The sequence below is a fragment of the Syngnathoides biaculeatus genome, chromosome 6 (assembly GCF_019802595.1).
Source record: "Syngnathoides biaculeatus isolate LvHL_M chromosome 6, ASM1980259v1, whole genome shotgun sequence".
Taxonomy (NCBI): Eukaryota; Metazoa; Chordata; class Actinopteri; order Syngnathiformes; family Syngnathidae; genus Syngnathoides; species Syngnathoides biaculeatus.
The window spans coordinates 8,563,585-8,584,250 of record NC_084645.1 but is presented as its reverse complement, the minus strand read 5'-3'; the positions used below and the strand labels follow the sequence as shown (position 1 = coordinate 8,584,250).

At 41.7% G+C, this 20,666-nt stretch overlaps 1 protein-coding gene across 5 annotated transcripts in view; it reads left to right on the top strand.

Moving 5' to 3' along the window:
• LOC133502609 (dual specificity tyrosine-phosphorylation-regulated kinase 4-like) overlaps positions 1–20,280 on the top strand; it is a 36,284-nt gene extending 16,004 nt beyond the window's left edge. For 3 of the 5 annotated variants that reach the window (XM_061823614.1, XM_061823612.1, XM_061823611.1), the window contains 5 exons: positions 8,898–9,070; positions 9,138–9,198; positions 11,258–11,360; positions 11,433–11,533; positions 18,975–20,280. In XM_061823614.1, the coding sequence (XP_061679598.1) occupies positions 8,898–9,070; positions 9,138–9,198; positions 11,258–11,360; positions 11,433–11,533; positions 18,975–19,057 (521 nt within the window). In that variant the 3' untranslated portion in view covers positions 19,058–20,280. Of the gene's footprint in view, positions 1–8,897; positions 9,071–9,137; positions 9,199–11,257; positions 11,361–11,432; positions 11,534–13,401; positions 13,505–18,974 lie in introns of all 5 variants that reach the window. The other 2 variants (XR_009795515.1, XM_061823613.1) reach the window with 2 other exon arrangements.
• Positions 20,281–20,666: the final 386 nt, after the last annotated feature.

The following is a 20,666-nucleotide window of genomic DNA, read 5'->3' as shown; positions in this document are numbered from 1 at the left end:
AAGGTAACTTCAATGTGCTTTATGTGATGAAAAGGATTTGAGTACAAAGAGATCAAACATTTAAAATGGGGAAAAAACAGTAAAAATGACAAGAAACTATATATTAAAAAAAGAACTAAAAGTACAATTAAAACAACAGGCTGACATCACCACTGTGGGAAATGTATTCAATTTGTGTGCAGCATAATCGCTGTATGCTGCTTCATCATTTTTGCCTTTGACTCTGCGCTCCACTATTTGAGCTGAGTCAGTCAATCTCAGAGCTCTAATTGGTTTGGATTACGTATGGATTTCTTTCATGTATTCAGGCCCTAAACCATTTAGTTATTTACAGACCAGTATAAGAACTTTTAAATGTATTCTCAAAATGAATAGAATCCAGTGTAAGGACTTTAAAATTGTAATTGTATGCTCTGACCTCTTTGTTATGGTCAGAACCCAACCTGCACCATTTTGAATGAGCTGCAGCTGTTCAATACTCTTTTTTTGAGTCCAGTCAGAAGACCATGATAGTAGTCAAGTCTACTTGAGATAAAAGCATGGACGAGCTTTTCCTGGTCTGCTTGAAACATACAAGCCTTCTGTCTTATTATGTTCTTCAGATGGTAAAAGAAAGATTTTGTGATTGATTTGATATGACTGTTAAAAGTCAGGTCGGAATCAATCAGAACACGAACATTTTGAACTTGGTCTTTGGTTTTTAAAGATAGTGAGTCCAGGTGTTTACAAACAGCAATTTTCTTTTCTTTATTGCCAAAAACAATTGTCTCAGTTTTGTTGTTGTTTAGTTGAAGAAAAAATGTGCTCATCCAGTTTTTTATCTGCTTTAGACAGTGGCACAACACCTTAATTGAACTGTAGTCATCTGGAGACTCTGCTAGATATAAATGCCATCTGCATAGCTATGATAGTCAAAATTAAAGTTTTGAAGAATTTGACCCAAGGGTAGCATATACAGGCTGACCCCATAGGGCATATCCATTTGTTGAGATTGAGCATTTTCAATGGTTACACAGTAGCTCCTTTCCTACAGGTAGGACCCAAACCATTTCAGGACCATTCCATTCAGTCCTACCCACGTTTCCAACCTGTTCAGCAGTATATTATGATCTACCGTATCAAAAGCCGCACTGAGATCCAACAAGACCAAAATTGGCACCTTTCCTGAGTCAGTTTTCAACCTTATATTATTTTGCACTTTGATAAGAGCAGATCATATCCTGTGATGAGAGAGGAAACCTGATTAAAATTTGTCAAAAAGTCCATTTAAATTCAAGAAATTGGGAGTTGATTAAAAACAACTTTCTCAAGAATCTTGGCTATGAACAGGAGATTTGAGATGGGTCGAAACCTTCCTAACATGGAATCATCCAGTGCTATTGTTTTTCTTTTTTTAAGAGAGGCATAACAGCACCTACTTTAAGACCTTTAGGACACCCGGCAGACTGAAGTGAGCAATTGATTATGTCCTGCAAATCAGATGGCACTGATATTAAAATAAAAAAAAAAAAAGTCAGACGATAGTGAATTGAGTCAATTCGTTGATGGTTTTAGCTGCTGAACAGTTTTCTCTGGAGTCAAATTTTGGTCAAATGTATCAAATTCTGACAAGGTAATTAAGTCTTCCCTGGGTGGCTTCAGATGTAGAATTATATTATCATTTTGCTGATTTGTGCTGACATTTGACCTGATGGATTGTATTTTTCCACTAAAATGACTGGCAATCTCATTGCATTTGTCAGCTGTTATGAGTTCTGGACCTATCTAGTGTTGGTATTTAGCTCTCTAACTCTTGGATGAAATTCCAAAGACACTGTCTGTAGACGTTACAGTCAATTTAGCCATAGAATGTCACCGCTTTGGCAGGGAAGGAGCCCAAGTTGGTGTGTGAGGTCAAGAAGTTCCAACTAGATATAGTCAGACTCGCCTCTACACAACACTTGGGCTCTGGCACCACTCCTCTTGAGAGGGGATGGATTCTGTTTCAACCTGGAGTTGCCCACACTGAGAGACGCCAAGCAGGTGTGGGTATACCGAATTGCCCCCCGGCTTGGGGCCTGTACGTTCGGCTTTACCTTGGTGGATGAGAGGGTAGCCTCCCTCTGCCTTCAGGTAGTGGGACAGGTCCTAACCGATGGTGGGGGAAGATGCCGGTCCAACGTGGCAGGCCCAAACGTATTGTGAGGGTCTGTTGGGTACAGCTAGCAGATTCCCCTGTCAGAAGGAATTTCAACTCCGACCTCCGAAAGAACTTTGCTCACGTCCCAGAGGAGGCAAGGGACATTGTGTCTGAGTGGACGATGTTCAGCGCCAACCGGAGCTGTGTCCTTAAGGTGGTCGGTGCCTGTCATGCCGGCAAACTGCGAAAACGTTGGTGGGCACCAACAGTAAGGGATGCTGTCAAGCTGAAGAAGGTGTCCTATCGGGCATTTTTGGCCTGTGGGACTCCCAGGGCAGCTGATAGGTACTAACTGGCCAAGCGGAATGCAGCTTCGGTGGTCACTGAGGCAAAAACCTGGGCGTGGGAGGAGTTTGGTGAGGCCATTGTGAATGACTTCAAGATGGCTTAGAGGAAATTCTGGTTCACTGTCCAGTGCCTTAGGAGGGGGAAGCAGTGCACCGTTAACACTGTATAGTGGGGTTGGGGCACTGCTGACCTCAACTCGGGATGTTGAGTCGGTGGGGAGAATACTTCGAAGACCTCCTCAATCCCACCAACATGCCTTCCCATGAGGAAGATGAGTCTGGGTGCTCTGAGGTGGGCTCTTCAATCTCTGGGGTTGAGGTCACCGAGGTGATTAAAAAGCTCCTTGGTGGAAGGGACCCAGGAGTGGATGAGATTCCCCCAGAATTCCTAACGGCTCTGGATGTTGCGGGGCTGTCCTTGTTGACATGCCTCTGCAACATCGTGTGGACATCGAGGACAGTGCTTCTAGATTGACAGACTGGGTTGGTGGTCCCCCTTTTTAAGACGGGTGACCGGAGAGAGTGTTCCAACTTTAGGGGGATCAAACTCCTCAGCCTTCCTGAAAAGGTCTATAAGGTACTTCAGAGGAGGGTCCGTCGGGAAGTCAAATCTTGGATTCAGGAAAAGAAATGTTGTTTTCATCTTGGCCGTGAAACAGTGGACCAGCTCTACACTGTTGGGAGAATTCTCGAAGGTGTGTGGGAGTTCGCCCAACCCATCTACATGTGTTTTGGTCTTTGAGAAGGTGTTCAACCGTGTCCCTCGGGGGAGTCCTGTGGGAGGCCTCAGCATCGCATCTCTGTTCTTTGCAGATGATGGGGTTCTGTTGACTTCGTCAAGCCATGATCTCCATCTCTCACTGGACCAGTTTGCAGTCGAGTGTGAAGCGGCTCGGATGAAAATCAGCACCTCCAAATCTGAGACCATGGTCCTCGGTTGGAATGCCACTGTTTCCACTGTGATCCCTCTATAGATGGAACACACCCTCCAGTCACCCTTCTTGAAAAGGGGGACCACCACCCCAGTCTACCAATCCTGAGGCACTGTCCCCGTTATCCATGAAATGTTGCAGATGCCTGTCAACCAGGACGGCCCCACAACATCCAGAGCCTTTAGGAACTCCGGGCGAATCCCACCCACCCCCGGGGCCCAGCCACCAAGGAGCCTTTAACCACCTCGGTTACCTCAACCCCAGAGATAGAAGAGCCCGCCTCAGAGCACCCAGACTCAGCTTCCTCATTTGAAAGCGTGTTGGTGGAATTGAGGAGGTCTTTGAAGTAATCTCTCCACCGGCTCACAGCATCCCGATTTGAGGTTAGCAGCGCCCCATCCCCACTATACTCAGTGTTGACAGTGCACTGCTTCCCCTCCTGAGACGCCGGACAATGGACCAGAACTTCCTCGAAGCTGTCCTGAAGTCGTTCTCCATGGCCACACAGAACTTCTCCCACGCCCGTGTTTTTGCCTCAGCAACCACCGAAGCTGCATTCCGCTTGGCCATCTGATACCTACCAGCATTGTCTTGCATTATCTGCTGACATTTTGGGTGATTTTTGTGCATTTGGCAAAATGGTTGTGTTGCTGCTTGGTGTTCTACTCATTCTGGACAAGCTATGTGGAAGCATTGTTTCCCGAAAAAACCCAAAAGACGACGGCAGTGGAAGGTAAACCCTATTAATTAATTAATTTTATATTCTGCTTATCCACACTCGGGTCAGGGGCGAGCTGAAGCGTATTCCAGCTATCTTCAGCGAAAGGCAGGGTACACGCTAAATTGGACGCAAGCCAATCGCAGGGAACATGAACAACCATTCGCACTCAAATCCTTACCTATACGGAATTTAGAGTCTTCAAATTATTGAATGTTTTTTAGGATGTGGGAGGAACCCGGAAAAACCCCACACACGCATGGGGAGAACATGCAAACTTCACACAGCCAAGGCCATTTGAACACATATCCTCAGAACTGTCAGGCTGATTCCCCAACCAATCCTTCACTGTGTCGGCACCCAATTAATTATTATTAATTGAATTAAATTTAGCCTTATTACCTGCGCAATTTTGTGACAATTTCTTATAAATAGGGTGCTTGCACAGGCATGCCCTTCACCCTCCTGAAAAAAATAAACGGATAGAAAAGAAAAAAAAATCTAACAAATACAATTTTCTTTATAGTTCACTGAGTAGCCACGCAAATAACTATGACAACACTGAACTGGAAGCAGTGGATAAAAGGATTTTTCCCCAGAAAGCAAGTTTTCATCACTGGTGGAGTAAAGGTTTGCTGCAGCTCACAGCAGAAAGCCGCATTCTGATTAGCGAGTCTGAAAAGCATTGTGAGGGTACTGATTATTTAAATGAAACCATATTCTCATGTTTGTAAGGTTATTTTTTTACGCACCTGGCTTATGCTCCATCAAAGTACGTACATTCTCCTCTAATGATATCTGGAGTTTTTCTGAGACTTGTGAATCGCATAAATATCAATGCAAAAAATATAGCACACTATATATCTGAAACTCCAAAGTCATCATCCATCAGTTAAAACGTAGGCACTACTCATCTAACATGCTAAATTGAGAGAGCCTGTGTTTTTTTTTTTTTAATTCTGTATTCAATAGATTCAATAAAAGTAAATTCATTAGAATCCTATGGCCGAACATGTTAGGAGGTCCATCGATTGAAAAGTGGGTGAGCCAGCCATTCTTTTCTGCAGATCCATGCAAATAGCTTGCGGCACAGACTGCAGGTGAGTCTCTTAAACATATTTTACAACCACCATAAATCAAATAAAAACAAATTATTCAAAGTCTATCTAACCATTGCACCACTATGATGACTGGAGTTGTTCTAATGGGGAAAAAAAGTGAAAGTTGTAATGTAAGCAGAAAAGCTCTTTCCAGGAAAATAAGTCATCTGGCGCTTAAGCCCACGAACCTTACACAAACATTGCGCACTCTGCCTGATCTGAGGGAGAATGCTCATATTTCTTGAGAGAACTTCGTGAGAAAACTTGCAAAAACACAGGGTGTTCAAATACCCAACTTGCTCACTGTAAGTTGGTGTAGAAAGTATTCAGACCCCCTAAATTTTCAGTTATATTGTGGCCATTAGCTAAAATCCTTTCACTTCATTTTTTCCCCTCATTAATGTGCATAAAGCACCCTGTAGTAGTTCAGTTCATTTTATTGCTGATTATTTAAAAAAAAAACTGAAATAGCACAAAGCCACAAGTATTCATACTTTTGGTGAAGTATTTACGAGAAGCACCCTTTTGTGCTCTTACAGCCATGAGTCTTTTTGGGAATGATACAAGTTCTTCACACCTGGATTTGGGGATCCTATGTCATTCCTCCTTACAGATCTCCAATTCTGTCAAGTTGGATAGTGAATGTTAGTGGACAGCCATTTTCTGGTTTCTCCAGAGGTCTTCAATGGAGTTTAAGTCTGAGCTCTGGCTGGACCATAAAAGAACAGTCACAGAGTTCTGTTCTCTCATTTTACCTGTGGTAAAGATTATTGTCTTGTTGGAAGGTGATCCTTCGTCCCAGTCTGAGGTTCTGAGCATTCCAGAGAAGGTTTTCATCCTGGATATCCCTGTACTTGGCCGCGTCATCTTTTCTTCTTGCAACCATTTGTCCTGTTCCTTGAGCTAAAAACACCCCCACACTATGGTGCTGCCACCACCATGGTTCAGTGTTTGACAGGTGATAAGGAATGCCTGGTTTTCTCCACACATACCAGTTAGAATTAAGGAAACAATTTCTATCTTGGTCTCATCAGATTGGAGAATGCTATTTCTCACCATTTTTGAGTCCTTCAGGTGTTTTTTTTTTTTTTCCAAGCAAACTTAATGCAGGCTTTGATCTGTCTTTCACTGAAGAGAGGCTACTCTGCAATAACACTCTGACTGGGAGGGTTGCTGTAATAGTTAATGTTCTAGAACTTTCTCCCATCCTTCGAATGCATCTAAGGAGCTCAGCCAAAGTGATCTTTGGGTTCTTCTTTACCTCTCTCACCAAGGCTTTTCCTCATTAATAGGTCAGTTTGACCAAGGTGGTCAGCTCTGGGAAAGTTTCTGGTTGTCCCAAACATCTTCCATTTAAGTATTATGGTGGCCACTGTGCTTTCACATACCTTAAGTGCAGCAGATTTTTTTTTTTTTTTGTAACCTTGGACAGATCTGTGGCTTTCCACAATTCTGTCTCTGAGCTCTTCAGGTACTTCCTTTAATATCTGAAGTCATGATATCCATAATATGCACACTCACACAATCCCCGACGAACCCACATACCCTTTGAACTTTAACTTTAACATAGACTAGGTAGTTTGTGAATTGTGTACCTTATGTGCTGACTTTGTTTATTTGATTGCTTTTGTTTGACTTTAACATGTACCTTATGGGTGACACGGTTGATCAGGTGGTAAAGTGTTGGCCTCACAGTTCTGAGGACCTGGGTTCCATCCCGGCCCCACCTGTGTGAAGTTTGCATGTTCTCCCCGTGCCTGCCTGGGTTTTCTCCGGGCACTCCGGTTTCCTCCCACATCCCCAAAAACATGCAACATTAATTGGAGAATCTAAATTGCCCCTAGGTGTGATTGTGAGTGTGGCTGTTTGTTACTATTGGCCCTGCGATTGGCTGGCAACCAGTTCAGGGTATAACCCGCCTCCTGCCCATTGACGGCTGGGATAGGCTCCAGCACTCCCCGCAACCCTTCTGAGGATAAGCGGCTAATAAAATGGATGGATGGCTGTACCTTATGTGCTGACTTTGTTTTTTGATGGGAGGCACAATCCTGTGCATCCCGTAAGCCGGTCCCAAGCCCGGATAAATGCACTTGTGTCAGGAAGGGCGTCCGGCGAAAAACTGTGGCAAACATAAATGAGCGTGCATCATACGAATTCCATAACGTTTAAGTCATGGCCCGGGCTAACTACGCCCAACCCCGGCAGTGTTAACCTGCAAGGCGTCGGTAGTAATTCAGATAATGTTGGTAGAAGACATAAAAGAGGAGGAAAGCGGCTTAGTCGGCAGAAGAAGAAGAGGAATGCACAGATGCTACAACGGTGTGTAGGGACTTTGAATGTTGGGACTATGACAGGAAAAGCTCAGGAGTTAGTTGACATGTTGATTAGGAAAAACGTTAATATATTGTGCATCCAAGAGAGCAAGTGGAAAGGGAGTAAGGCTAGAAGCTTAGGAGCAGGGTTTAGATTCTTTTACCATGGAGTAGATGGGAAGAGAAATGGAGTAGACCTTATTTTAGAGGAACAGCTGGCTAAGAATGTCTTGCAGCTGAAAAGAGTATCAGATCGCGTGATGCAGATGAAATTTGAAATTGAGGGTGTTTTGTATAATGTGATTAGAGGCTATGCCCACAGGTAGGATGTAGCCTCGAGTTAAAAGACAAATTCTGGAAAGAACTAGACAAAGTAGTTCTGAGCATCCCAGACAGAGAGAAAGAGAGTTCTGATTGGTGCAGATTTCGATGGACGTGTTGGTGAAAGAAATGAGCGATGAAGAAGTGATGGGTAAGTATGGCATCCAGCAAAGGAACTTTGAGGGTCAGATAGCAGTGGACTTTGCAAAAAGGATTGATATGGCAGTGGTGAACACTTATTTCCAGAAGAGACAGGAGCATAGAGTGACCTACAGGAGCAGAGGTAGAAGCACACAGATGGATTGTATTTTGTGCAGATGATGTAATCTGAAGGAGGTTACTGACTGACTCACAACTCTCACAATGCTTTTGTCATCAAGTGGTGTTGATACTCTTGGCAGACCCGTTCAATGTCTGTTTTTCTGTACATCATTTGTTTATTATTTTTGAGGACATTACAATTTGTCTTTTTGTGTATGTAATAGTCCTGATCGATTTTCCTTCTCGCAGTTTCAAAAACAGTTTTATTTTCTCCCATAGACACTTCTGTGGTCTTCATATTTACTTAACAGCAAATTTACTTTTTACAGGTGAAACCCAAAACCAAAAACCAACATTCTCTAATGTTTAAGCAATCAATCTTAAAGCCAGAATTCTCTAATGTTTAAGCAATCAATCTTAAAGACAACACCTGAGCAACTAGAAATATTTAAAGTCACATTCTATTACTTTTGCTCAGCTGAAAAGTCCGTGTTCAAACAAAAGGTGCTCTGTCCTGAGTTAACACATCTTACATCATGTAAATACCATAAAGAGAAAGCTCCAGTTCTGAACTTTTGTCTCATTCGTCTTTTGATCTGAAAAACAAATGTCTTCAGTGTACAACAAAAACAAAGGAAATTACCTTGCTGTTCCAAAACATTTGGTGGGGACAAAAATGAAGCTATCCAGGACAGAAAGTCAATTAAAAATAACAGAGTCCAACCAAAGGAAAATTAAACACTGCAAACAAGAAGCTTATGTGTCTCTTTTATATGATCTGCCACAGATAGACCAACGATTTACACTCTACCATACATGTCTCCAGAACTACTCCTCGGCAAAACTTCTACCCCAGCGACTGACATGTGGAGCCTCGGCTGTATGCTGGCTGAACTCGACAGAGGCTACGCTCTCTTTGGTGGCCATACCAAAGCAGACATGTTCTATTCCATCACAAGAGTAGGAATGATTCATAACAAAACCAGGTTTCACCAGTTTTAAGGTACTAAATGCCAATTTGTTTCAGGTTCTTGGCCTCCCACCAATAGAAATACAGGTTGAAGCAAATGAAAAAAAATTCCGCATAGGTAAGGAAAATAATAGTAATAATAATAATTTAAACTAATGATACTGGTAATAAGTTGTCTTTCCAGGTCTTGCTGGAGCCTATCCCAGCCAACTCTGGGTGAGAAGCGGGATACATCCTGAACTGGTCGCCAGCCAATCGCAGGGGACACAAACAAATAACCATTCACACTCACATTGACACCTATCAATTTAGAGTCTTCAATTAACCAGTGCAAGTTTTGGGGCGATGGAAGGAAACTGGAGTACCCTGAGAAAACCCACATAGACACGGGGAGAACATGCAAACCCCACACAGGCAAGGCTGGGTTTGAGCCCGAGTCCTTAGACCTGTGGGGCAGATGTTCTAACTCGTTACACTTTACCAAGAATATGCAAATGATTTGTGTCTAAAAAAACACTGAATTGGAAGATTGTGATTTGGACCAAGGAAAAATATTTTGGTGCTCATCTCAGGCAGCTTTGGGATTTATTAGAATTTATCATTGGCAGATGTCTGCAGTCAGCTGAATGTACACATTGTAAGCTATAGTTAGTGTCTTTTGTTAATGCTCCCAAAAAATGGAAGTATTTTGTGTCCACTTGGTTCAGAATTACCTGCCATCTTTAAAGTTTTGTATTTTATGGATTCCTACATTAATTTAAGCAGTGTTACTTTTTTCTTCTCTTGGGATTTTCATTCTCTTGGGGTTTTTATCACGCATTCTCAAATATGACTGCACGTTTAAGTCCTACGATGTCCGACAGGCACATTGCATATTCTGACACTTCTAGTAGTCGCGCAAAGCTTTAGAAGAAATTTTGATCCTTCAGGAAACCATAAAATTCTTGGCTATGGTTCAAGTTACACAGCTGTTACATTGAGAATGCTAGAAAACATTTTCAGGGGAAATGGTTAAGTTATAAATAATGTGGAAGGGATCAAACTACAAATCCAAGGAGGTGGGGTGCACCCTGAACTGTGCTAGCTAATCAGATGGCAAATGGAGACAAACAACAATGGCACTCACAGTCACACCACGTAGGCACGGAGAGAACATGCAAACTCCACACAGGGGCAAGCCATGATTTGAACCCCTCACCTCGGAACTCTATGGCCAACACGCTACAGCTGCGCCACCCTGGCGCCAATTTTAATTTAGTTTTTGCAGAAATTCATTCATTTTGAATTTGATGGCTGGAACAAATTCCAAAGAAGCTGGGACAGGGGGAAGTTTACCACCGTGTTCTATCACCTTTTGTGATTGAACACAAATGAAATGTTTTGCACATTTCCCAAATTAACGGTAATGGGGGATTAAATGTTTTAATAAGGTCTACAGCAGGGGTGTCAAACTGATTTGTTACGGGGCACATTGTAGGTAGTTTCCCTCAGACAGTTATAACTATGAAACCGTATAAATTTTACAGAATATTTACACACAAAACCCATGAACTTATTTTCAGAAATCAAGTGTAAAGAGGTTTTCAACTATTGTTCATGTTTGGTAACAAAGAAATGCTAATAACACAGCATTATCATTGATGATAAATGACAATTTGAAATTTTTGTACAAATTTTAAGAATAATCCTCACATCAGAATCAGTCAACACATGATTTGCCTCGCTGGCCATATAAAATCATGTGGTGGGCCGGATTTGGCCCTCGGGCTTGGAGTTTGACACCTGTGGTCGAAAGTAAATTTTCACTTATTGCAAGGACTGTTTGGAGCATAGATTCCCTGAAAAATGGTGGTTCACAATGAAAACAATTATTGCACAATTTTATTGTAGAAACATTTCTACTTTGGATAAACTGTTGAGTAAGAAAACATACAATTTAATTCCACATTTATCTTGATTGGTGTTTTATTATGACTTGTAGAAGTGCATTTATTCATAAGAGTTACTTCTGAAGGAGGGTCGATATTATCATGCCTTGATTTTTTGTTATTTTTTGCTTTTTCTTTCTTTCTTTTCTTTCTTTCTTTCTTTTTCTTTCTTTCTTTCTTTCTTTCTTTCTTTCTTTTTCTTTCTTTCTTTCTCTTTCTTTCTTTCTTCCTTTCTCTCTTTCAATACAGGCAGCCCGGACATTGAATCCTCAAAACTGCATAAAAATACACTGGCCATGAGGATAAGGTCAAGCAATCCAAAGTTTCTGGATTTCATTTCGTACTGCTTGGAGTAAGAATAATACTATCGTCAAACAATAGGTCTCCATGAATGTCCAATAACCGTAAGTATACTGTGTATCAGATATGATGCAAAGAAGCGTCTAACACCAGAACAGGCTTTGCGTCATCCTTGGATCCTGAACACAGATGCGCCAAAACCAATCAAGACAACTATTAAAATGAGTGAGTCAATCCGAATAATGTACACCGAAATAAAGAATTGAAAATGAAAACATCAATGAGATAATAACCAGTTTCTTACCACTTTCGCACTGAGTGAATGGAATAACAATAAATTTTATTTTTGCGGTTATTTACAGTGGCAAATACAGTCGAAATTACACATTTTTTTTAGGTGGCAGGAACCGACCAATAATTTTTATTTTATTTTTTTTTTTAATGCAATTAGAATGAGCGTCAATTATCCACTGATTTTCACAATTTGTAGTCCGGGTCTGTCCCTACTTCCCCATAAATAGTGGGGCTCCACTATACTTGAATATAATTAAATTCATAAATGGTTTCTGGAATATAATCTGATCTTCATGTAATTCACAACTATAGATAAACAAATTGCCCTGGTGCTTATTTTAACTGGACCCAGTAGCCAGTGCAGTCTGAGAAGTTTGTGTTGAAAGGTTTATTGAAGTGGGTATGTATCCTTAAGGCGTCCTGGGGGGTTGTCGAAACGGAACGTTCAGCATGCAGTGCCGAGGACAGGTGGATTGCTTAGCGTGGTGGGAGAGGTCAACATGACGGGGGACATCGAAGGACCATTAAGGACAAGAAAAAACAGAGGTCAGAAGGATAGCGAGGATTTGGGTAGTTTACCGTTGGCTGGAGATCATCATGTTATATTATCTCGAGAGCTGCGGTCTGTTGAGAGATTGGTTAGCGTGAGTTTGGAGATTATTTGATGAGTTTAGAATGCGAAAGAGGAGTCGTTAACGATTAGCTAATAGAGTTTAGAGGGTTAGGAAGGAAGAGGATGGAGCCAGTGAATACATTTCAAATAGTTCCATTCAAAAGGTGGAACTAGAGATGCACTTTAGACACTAAACTCTGTCCAGATTTTTTTTATACGTATATAATTCTGATGGTTATAGTTTACAACAAAAGACAATTCCAAACTCGCCATCTCTAGAAATAATAGAATGTTGACACCATATTTGGTAAAGCTTTTTTCTTGTCATTGATAACTATTTCAAAGTGTCACAACAACTACCATATTACAATTTATCACATATTAAGTTGCCCAAGAAACAGTTGCCTGTGATTCCACACATGGCCAGCAAGTGGTTTCGTGTGCAATGAAGCAGCAAGAAATAAACCATTACTTGAACCAATTGCAGAATAATATGACGTTTCATAATGCTTCATCTCGCTGTCAACAATTAGCGAGCTGGTGTACCACGACTGTTATTACTCTGGTGAGCATTTCTGGGGTCTGGCAGGCTTTTATGCAGTTGATGAGGAGTGATTGATTGATGACTTGTGTGCAGGCAAAGTCATTGGATGAACACACCCACTGATTTATAAAGACTACAATGATATAACTCGTGATCTTTCCAAGTAAAAAGTACTCGCCCTGCTTTACATGCGCAGTACGATTCCACTATTTTATCCTGTTGGATTTCAATATGATGTTCGTGAGGTGTCAAACTTTTTTGCATCAATCGCCAACATTTTGCTGTAACTCTGACATTGCATCCTGCTCCGTCCAAAATCTTAATTCCATGTACACATCCTGGCATAAAATAGTCGAGTCCTCTCTGTAGAGCTCTCTTGGACAAGTTTGATGCAGTTGGCAAAAAACATACCCCAATAATTTCTGGAATACCCGATAGAGAATCCAGTTCAAACATGCTCTGTTCAATCGCCATTTTCTAAGCTTTTGGGACATGGCTACGGGGGCGGCCCCTCTCGCCGTATTGTCCCACAAGCGATGCTGGTTGTCAGTATTTTGCGCTTTGAAAAGATATTGTTACAAAGAAAATGGTCTTCAGATGCGCTTGGGGAATGTGCAATTCTGATGGAAGATATCCTGCTAGGAAACAAGGGGCCCGGTTGATTCATTTTCCAAAGCCGAAAACACAGTTGACGAATTGTCTACGATGGATTAAGGCTCGCGGAAGACCGGACGTACAACAAAATGTAAACAATATTAACAAACACAAGGCTGTATGTAGGTAAGTGAGGGAGAAGTATCTTCTCTGAGATTGATTTCATTATCACTGATTTATACATTCCAGGAGAACAAGTTTCACTTTGTTAGTGTATTACTGACATGCTGAATGATTTCAATATGATTGCTTGCACAGTGCTCCTTGAGATGTTTAATGCTTGGGAAATCTTTTTGTATGCAAATCCGACTCTAAACTTTTCCACAACAGTATCTTGGCCCTGCCTGGATTGTTCCTTGGGCTCAATGATGCTCTCTGTACTTTAAACAGAACCCTGTGACTATCACAGAGCAAGTGTTTTATACGGAGACTTTATCACACACAGGTGGATTTTATTTATAATGTTCAGTCGATATTGGATCATTCAGAGATCCTCACTGAACTTCTGGAGTGAATTGCTGCACTGGAAAAAAAAGGGGCTGGATAATATTGCACGCCCCACTTTTCAGTTTTTTATTTGTTGTATTAGTCTAAAATATCCAATAAATTTCCTTCCATGTCACAATTGTGTCCCACTTGTTCTTGATTCTTGACAAAAAATGAAAATTTTACATCTTTATATTTGAAGTCTGAAATGTGGTGAAAAAAAAAAAAAATATATATATATATATATATATATATATAGACAGACAACAGCCGCACTCACAATCACACCGAGAGGCAATTTAGAGTGTCCATTTAATGTTGCATGTTTTTGGGATGTGGGAGGAAACGGGAGTGTCCAACACCTCAGAACTGTGAGGCCAATGCTTTACCAGCTGATCCACCATGCTCCCGATATATAAACCACAGTGTTCTGTGTTGCTTCCAGACAACACAGAAAAATTAAATAATCATAAAAATGGATCTATTGAGGAACATCGAACGTGAGTAACTTCATAACTTGTAAGATGAAGGCCGTGAGGAATTATAGGAAATTTAACAAGTCTTATATCAATACATCTTAGTACTCAAATTGGTGCCGGATCATTCGCGTTGACGCCACTCGGCCCAAGTTAGTCTAACTCGCTAACAACATTACCTACGTAGAGTATGCAAGAACCAAACATTGAACGTGGACTCAACCTTCAACTCCTAGAGTGAGGGCCATTGTGGTTTGAATCCCTCCCGTCCACATATCTTTTAAATCACCATATCCTTTATATTTTCACACAGGTAGTATGTGATTTGTGTACCTTATGTGCTGACTGTGTTTATTTGATTGCTTTTATCTGACTTTAACTTTATCATAGATTAGGTAGTATGTGAATTGTGTATCTTATGTTCTGTCTTTTTTATTTGATTCCATGTTGTGATATCTGCGGCCTGAATGGGGGCACAGTTCCTGTGTGTCCTGTAGGCCGTTACCAAGCCCGGATAAATGCAGAGGGTTGCAGCAGGAAGGACATCCTGTGTAAAACTGCCAAGCATATATGAGTATTCATCAAACAAATTCCATTACGGATAGGTCGTGGCCTGGGCTAACTATGCCCGCCCCCTGCACTGGTAATCTGCAAGGTGTAGGTAGAAATTCAGATAATGTCGGTCGAAGACAAAAAAAAGAGGAGGAAAAAGAGAAAAAGAAGCATGCACAGACTCTACAACTGTGTGTAGGGACTTGGAATGTAGGGACGATGACAGGAAAAGCTCAGGAGTTTGTTGAGATAATGACTAGGAGAAAGGTTGATGTAGTGTGCATTCAAGAGAGTAAGTGGAAAGGGTGTAAGACTTAAAGCTTAGGAGCAGGGTTTAAATTCTTTTACCATGGTGTAGATCGGAAGAAACATAGAGTGGGGTTATTTTAAAGGAAGAGCTGGCTAAGAATGTCTTGGAGATGAAAAGAGTACCAGATCGAGGCTGAAATTTGAAATTGAGGGTATTGTGTATAATGTGATGAGCGGCTAGGCCCCACAGGTAGGCTGTGACCTCGAGATGAAAGAGAAATTCTGGAAGGAAGTAGACAAAGTAGTCCTGAGCATCCCAGAGAGAGAGAGAGAGAGAGAGAGAAGAGAGAAGAGAGAGAGAGAGAGAGAGAGGAGAGAGAGAGAGAGAGAGAGAGAGAGAGAGAGAGAGAGAGAGAGAGAGAGAGAGAGAGAGAGAGAGAAAGCTGTGATTAGTGCAGATTTCAATTGGCATGTTGGCGAAGGAAACAGGGGCGATGAAGAAGTAATGGGTAAGTACGCCATTCAGCAAAGGAACTTTGAGGGTCAGATGGTGGTGGACTTTGCAAAAAAAATTGAATTGGCAGTAGTGAACACTTATTTCCAGAAGAGACAGGAACATAGAGTGACCTACAAGAGCGGTGGTAGAAGCATGCAGGTGAATTATATTTTGTGCATGTAATCTGAAGGACTTTACTGATTGTAAGGTAGTGGTGGGGGAGAGTGTAGCTCGACAGCATAGGATGGTGGTGTGTAGGATGACTGGTAGCAGGGAAATGAAGATTAAGAAGACAAAAGTAGGGCAGAGAATCAGGTGGTCGAAGTTGAGAAAGGAAGAATATGTGGCCTTTCAGAAAGAGGTTAGACAGGCTCTAGATGGTCAGGAAGAGCTCCCAGAAGGCTGGAATACTCCTGCCAAGGTATTTAGAGAGCCAGACAGGAGAGTACTTGGGGTGTCTTCTGGTAGGAAAGAGGAGAAGGAGACTTGGTGGTGGAACCCCAAAATACAGGAAGTCATGCAAGAAAAGACATTAGAGAAGAAGAGGGACATGGAGACGACTGAGGAGAGGCAGAAGGAATACATTGAGATACGACATAGGACAAAGGTAGAGGTGGCGAAGGCTAAACAAGAGGCATCTGACGACATGTACACCACATACAAAAGAAGTAGAAAAGGATCTCTACAGGTTGGCCAGACAGGGATAGAGATGGGAAAGATGTGCAGCAAGAAAAGGTGATTAAGGATAGCAATGGAAATATGTTGACTGGTTCCAATAGTGTGCTAAGTAGATGGAAAGAGTACTTTGAGAAGTTAATGAATGAAGACAATGGGAGAGAAGGTAGAGTAGAAGAGGCAAGCGTGAATGCCCAGGAAGTGGCAATGATTAGTAAGGGGGAAGTTGGAAAGGCACTGAACAGAATGAAAATGGAAAGACAGTTGGTCCTGATGACATACCAGTGGAGGTATGGAAGCAATTTGGAGAGGTGGCTGTGGAGCTTTTGACCAACGTATTCAACAGAATACTAGCGGGAGAGAAGATGCCTGAAGGAGGAAAAGTGTGCTAGTCCCTATTTTTAATCACAAAGGTGGTGTTCAGAGCTGTGGAAACTATCGAGGAATAAAGATGATGAGCCACACAATGAAGTTATGGGAAAGAGTAGGGGAGGTTAAACTCAGGACAGAAGTTAGTATCTGTGAGCAACAGAATGGTTTCATGCCTACAAAGAGTACCACAGATGCATTATTTGTCTTGAGGATGCTTGTGGAAAAGAACAGAGAAGATCAGAAGGAGCTACATTGTGTCTTTGTAGACATCGAGAAAGCCTATGACAGAGTATCAAGAGAAGAAGTGTGGTACTGCATGCGCAAGTCTGGTGTGGCGGAGAAATATGTTAGAATACTACAGGACACGTATGAGGCCAGCAGAACAGTGGTGAGATGTGGGGGAGGTGTGTCAGAAGAATTTAAGGTGGAGGTGGGACTGCATCAGGGATTCGCGCTGAGCCCCTTCCTGTTTGCGGTAGTAATGGATAGGCTGACAGATGAGGTTAGACTGGAATCCGCTTGGACTATGATGTTCGCAGACGTTATTGTGATCTGCAGTGAAAGCAGCGAGCAGGCGGAGGAACAATTAGAAAGATAGACACCCACTGGAAAGGAGAGGAATGAATATTAGCCGAACTAAAACAGAATATATGTGGATGAATGTGAGGGGCAGAGGAGGAAGAGTCAAGCTCCAGCGAGAAGATGTAACGAGGGTGGACAACTTCAAATACTTGGGATCAACAATACAGAGCAAAGGAGAGTGTGGTAAGGAAGTGAAGAAACGGGTCCAAGTGGGGTGGAACATTTGATGTATGGATTAGAGACGGTGGCACTGAAGAAACAACAGTAAATAGCACTGGAGGTAGCAGAAATGAAGATGTTGAGGTTCTCGCTCGGAGTGACCAGGATGGATAGGATTAGAAATGAGCTCGTTAGAGGGACAGCCAAAACTGGATGTTTTGGAGACAAGAACCGAGAGAGCAGACTTCGTTGGTTTGGACATGTTCAGAGGCGAGAGAGTGAGTATATTGGTGGAAGGGTGCTGAGGATGGAGCTGCCAGGGAAAAGAACGAGAGGAAGAGCAAAAAGAAGGTTGATGGATGTTGTGAGGGAGGACATGAGGACAGTGGGTGTTAGAGAGGAAGTTGCACAAGATAGGCTTGGATGGAAAAAGATGACACGCTGTGCAACCCCTAACGAGACAAGCTGAAAGGAAAAGAAGAAGGTGGATATATCTATTGAGTTGGTCTTTTTTTATTGATTGACATATTTTGATATATCAAGGTAACATTTGCACAAATTCACACTGTCGTGTGAGTCAAAAAAAAGAATACTTTTTAAATGTTTTTATGAGTAAATAGTCAATTTTAGTAAACAGCTTTTCAACAGCATTTGCACATTTGAAATTTAACAAAGTTCTGACATCAGTGCATCTGATGCAAGATCTGAAACTTGTAATCTAGAAAAGGCACTCTTCTCTTCTGAGACAGCTGAAATTATTTACTCACAAGGAATAGTTGTTAAGCAGCAGTCAGCACCAGCAGAAGGCAATGAGGTCGACCTGAAGGAGTCATTTTGGGATTCTGGAGGCAGTTGATGGGTACCAGAGATCCACATGAAACACAGCTTTGGTGGTCACTGAGGTAAAAAAAAACTTGAACATTTGCAAAAACTTGGCAATTGGAGGACTTTAATAAGGCCATGAAAAGTGTATTCTAGAACAGCTTTGAAGAAATTCTAGCATCCTCCAGTAAACCTCATCCACTAGAAACTCCCATTGATCTGTCCGAGGTCCCTTCAGGAATATTATGACCGAGGTCCCTGATGTTCAGTAAGGACATTGCTATCGCTCTTCTGGGTAAAGTTCTGGTGAAAATTGTAAAACAACTCTTGTTTTGTACGATGGTCAAAATTGTATGATGGTGATGATTGTGGTCCTGATGATGAAGCAGCACTGGTTAACAGGCGAGACTATTGATTTACAGAGTACATCATTGGTTTAGACTTATGCTGTGTAGATTATCCAAGTAAGTATTACAAAATCAGCAGGCTGTTATTTTGTGAAGCATAAAATCCAGTGGTGTGTTTTGAAGCATATTGATTTGTTTGGTAAATGGAAAAATCCACTAAAACTCAGAAGCTAATTTTTTGGCATGAAAGCATCCCGATATTAACTTAACATGATGATGTATACTCATTGGGTATGAAAACACATATAAAATAATATTTCTCTTTTTTTGTCTACCCCTACACAGGTGTCAAAGCAGCCAAAACCAGCTTACTAAAGAGAGACAAAATGGCACCACCCCTGTTGCAGCCATTGGTACTGCATAAATAATGACCCTGAACCCTTGGACATTGTGATTACACACTACATGGGTATATCATAACACCAAACTTAGCTGAGGCAGTAGCAGAGTTTAGAGAAGCAATGGGAGCAACTCGGAGAGGCCCAAGAACTGCTACTGTAGTTTGCAGAGCCATGCTTCTAATGACTCCCAAGGCTCTACACACTTACCCAAGAGAATACCTGAATTGATTCAAAGAATGTTTACACCTCTGCCCAACAAATGTATACTTGAGAACATGGCACAACGAAGGCAAACAACAGTGGGCTGATCTTCATAAACTCATTGCCAAAATAACAGGAAGCCAGCTCCAAGTCCATTGCACATTTCTCCATCAAGTGCAGCTTAAACCAAGAGTCCTTTGACAGATGAGACTTTGTGACACTACTACCTGAGCCATGGCACTCTGTGCCCACTGAATTACTTCACGGGTAGTTGCATATAATAATGATGCAGAGCTAATGTGACGTGGGAAGGTATTGAGAGGTCTGCTCAGTGATAAGAAAAGACCTCAGCCTTGGCATGTTTGTGCTCACAGTCATCAAATACACATCTGGAACTGTCACTGAAATTGAAAGTTGTTGCTGGTGTTACCGCAAGAAACGTGGCAATGGACAAAAGCTCCCACCAGGGTTGAGCACTTTGAAGACAAACGTGTGCCAGCCACAACAGTGGACGCATCCAAGAATAATCGGATGACCATGCACAGGATAAACTGCATAGGTAGTGTACCTGTTAGAATTTACTTTGGAGGTAAATGGTAAATCCCCTTTTGTAATGGTTTACTTTTTGATTAGTTGGTGTATTGTTTTTGGACATGTGTCCCGAGAAGAATTGCCTTTAAAAAATAAAAAAACAATTCAAGACAAAAGTCAGTTTAAAAATCAAAAGGATGGATTAAATTTTGGTTACTTTTTCACAACATGGCTCTGGTATTGTTCCAATTTTGACTCTTCCACAATCCTGCAGATTGAGCTCTAGCTGCTACCTTCCAGCAGAAGAGCCAGATATTTCAGCATGAAACATAACTACTGCCAATATAGTTTATAACACTGTCAGAACCAACTGCTAGAGACAAATTCCTTGTGAGTTGTTAGATACTTTGCCATTAAAGCTGATTTTTATTCTGATTCTGATTGATTTGATATTTACCTCAGGAGTAAAGCAAAAACAAATCTTAATTTATTTCTATAGTGCAGTTCATAAAAAAGTAACTCACTCGCTGTGCTTTCCATGATTAAAAACATTTATACACAAAAAAGCAGCTTGTGTACATTGAAAACAAAGAAAATTATAAGTACATTTAAAACAGCATACAGTACATGAAATTGTCATGATCTGTGCCCTGCAGTTTCTTTGCGGGGTGTGGGTGGCACCTTGTGCCTCTTTTTTTTCTCTTCTAAGTCTCCAGCACTAACTACCTCCTTGCCTGTGCACATGGTTCCGATCAGCCCAATACACAACCTCTCTGTTCCTGTGTTCCAGCGCCAGTTTTCTCACACCTCTACATAACACCACCTGACGCCCGTTTCGTGATCGTAAATTGTTTCGCTGATACCTGTGCTCGAACTTACTGTTGGTTCCCTGTTCCTGCTCCTC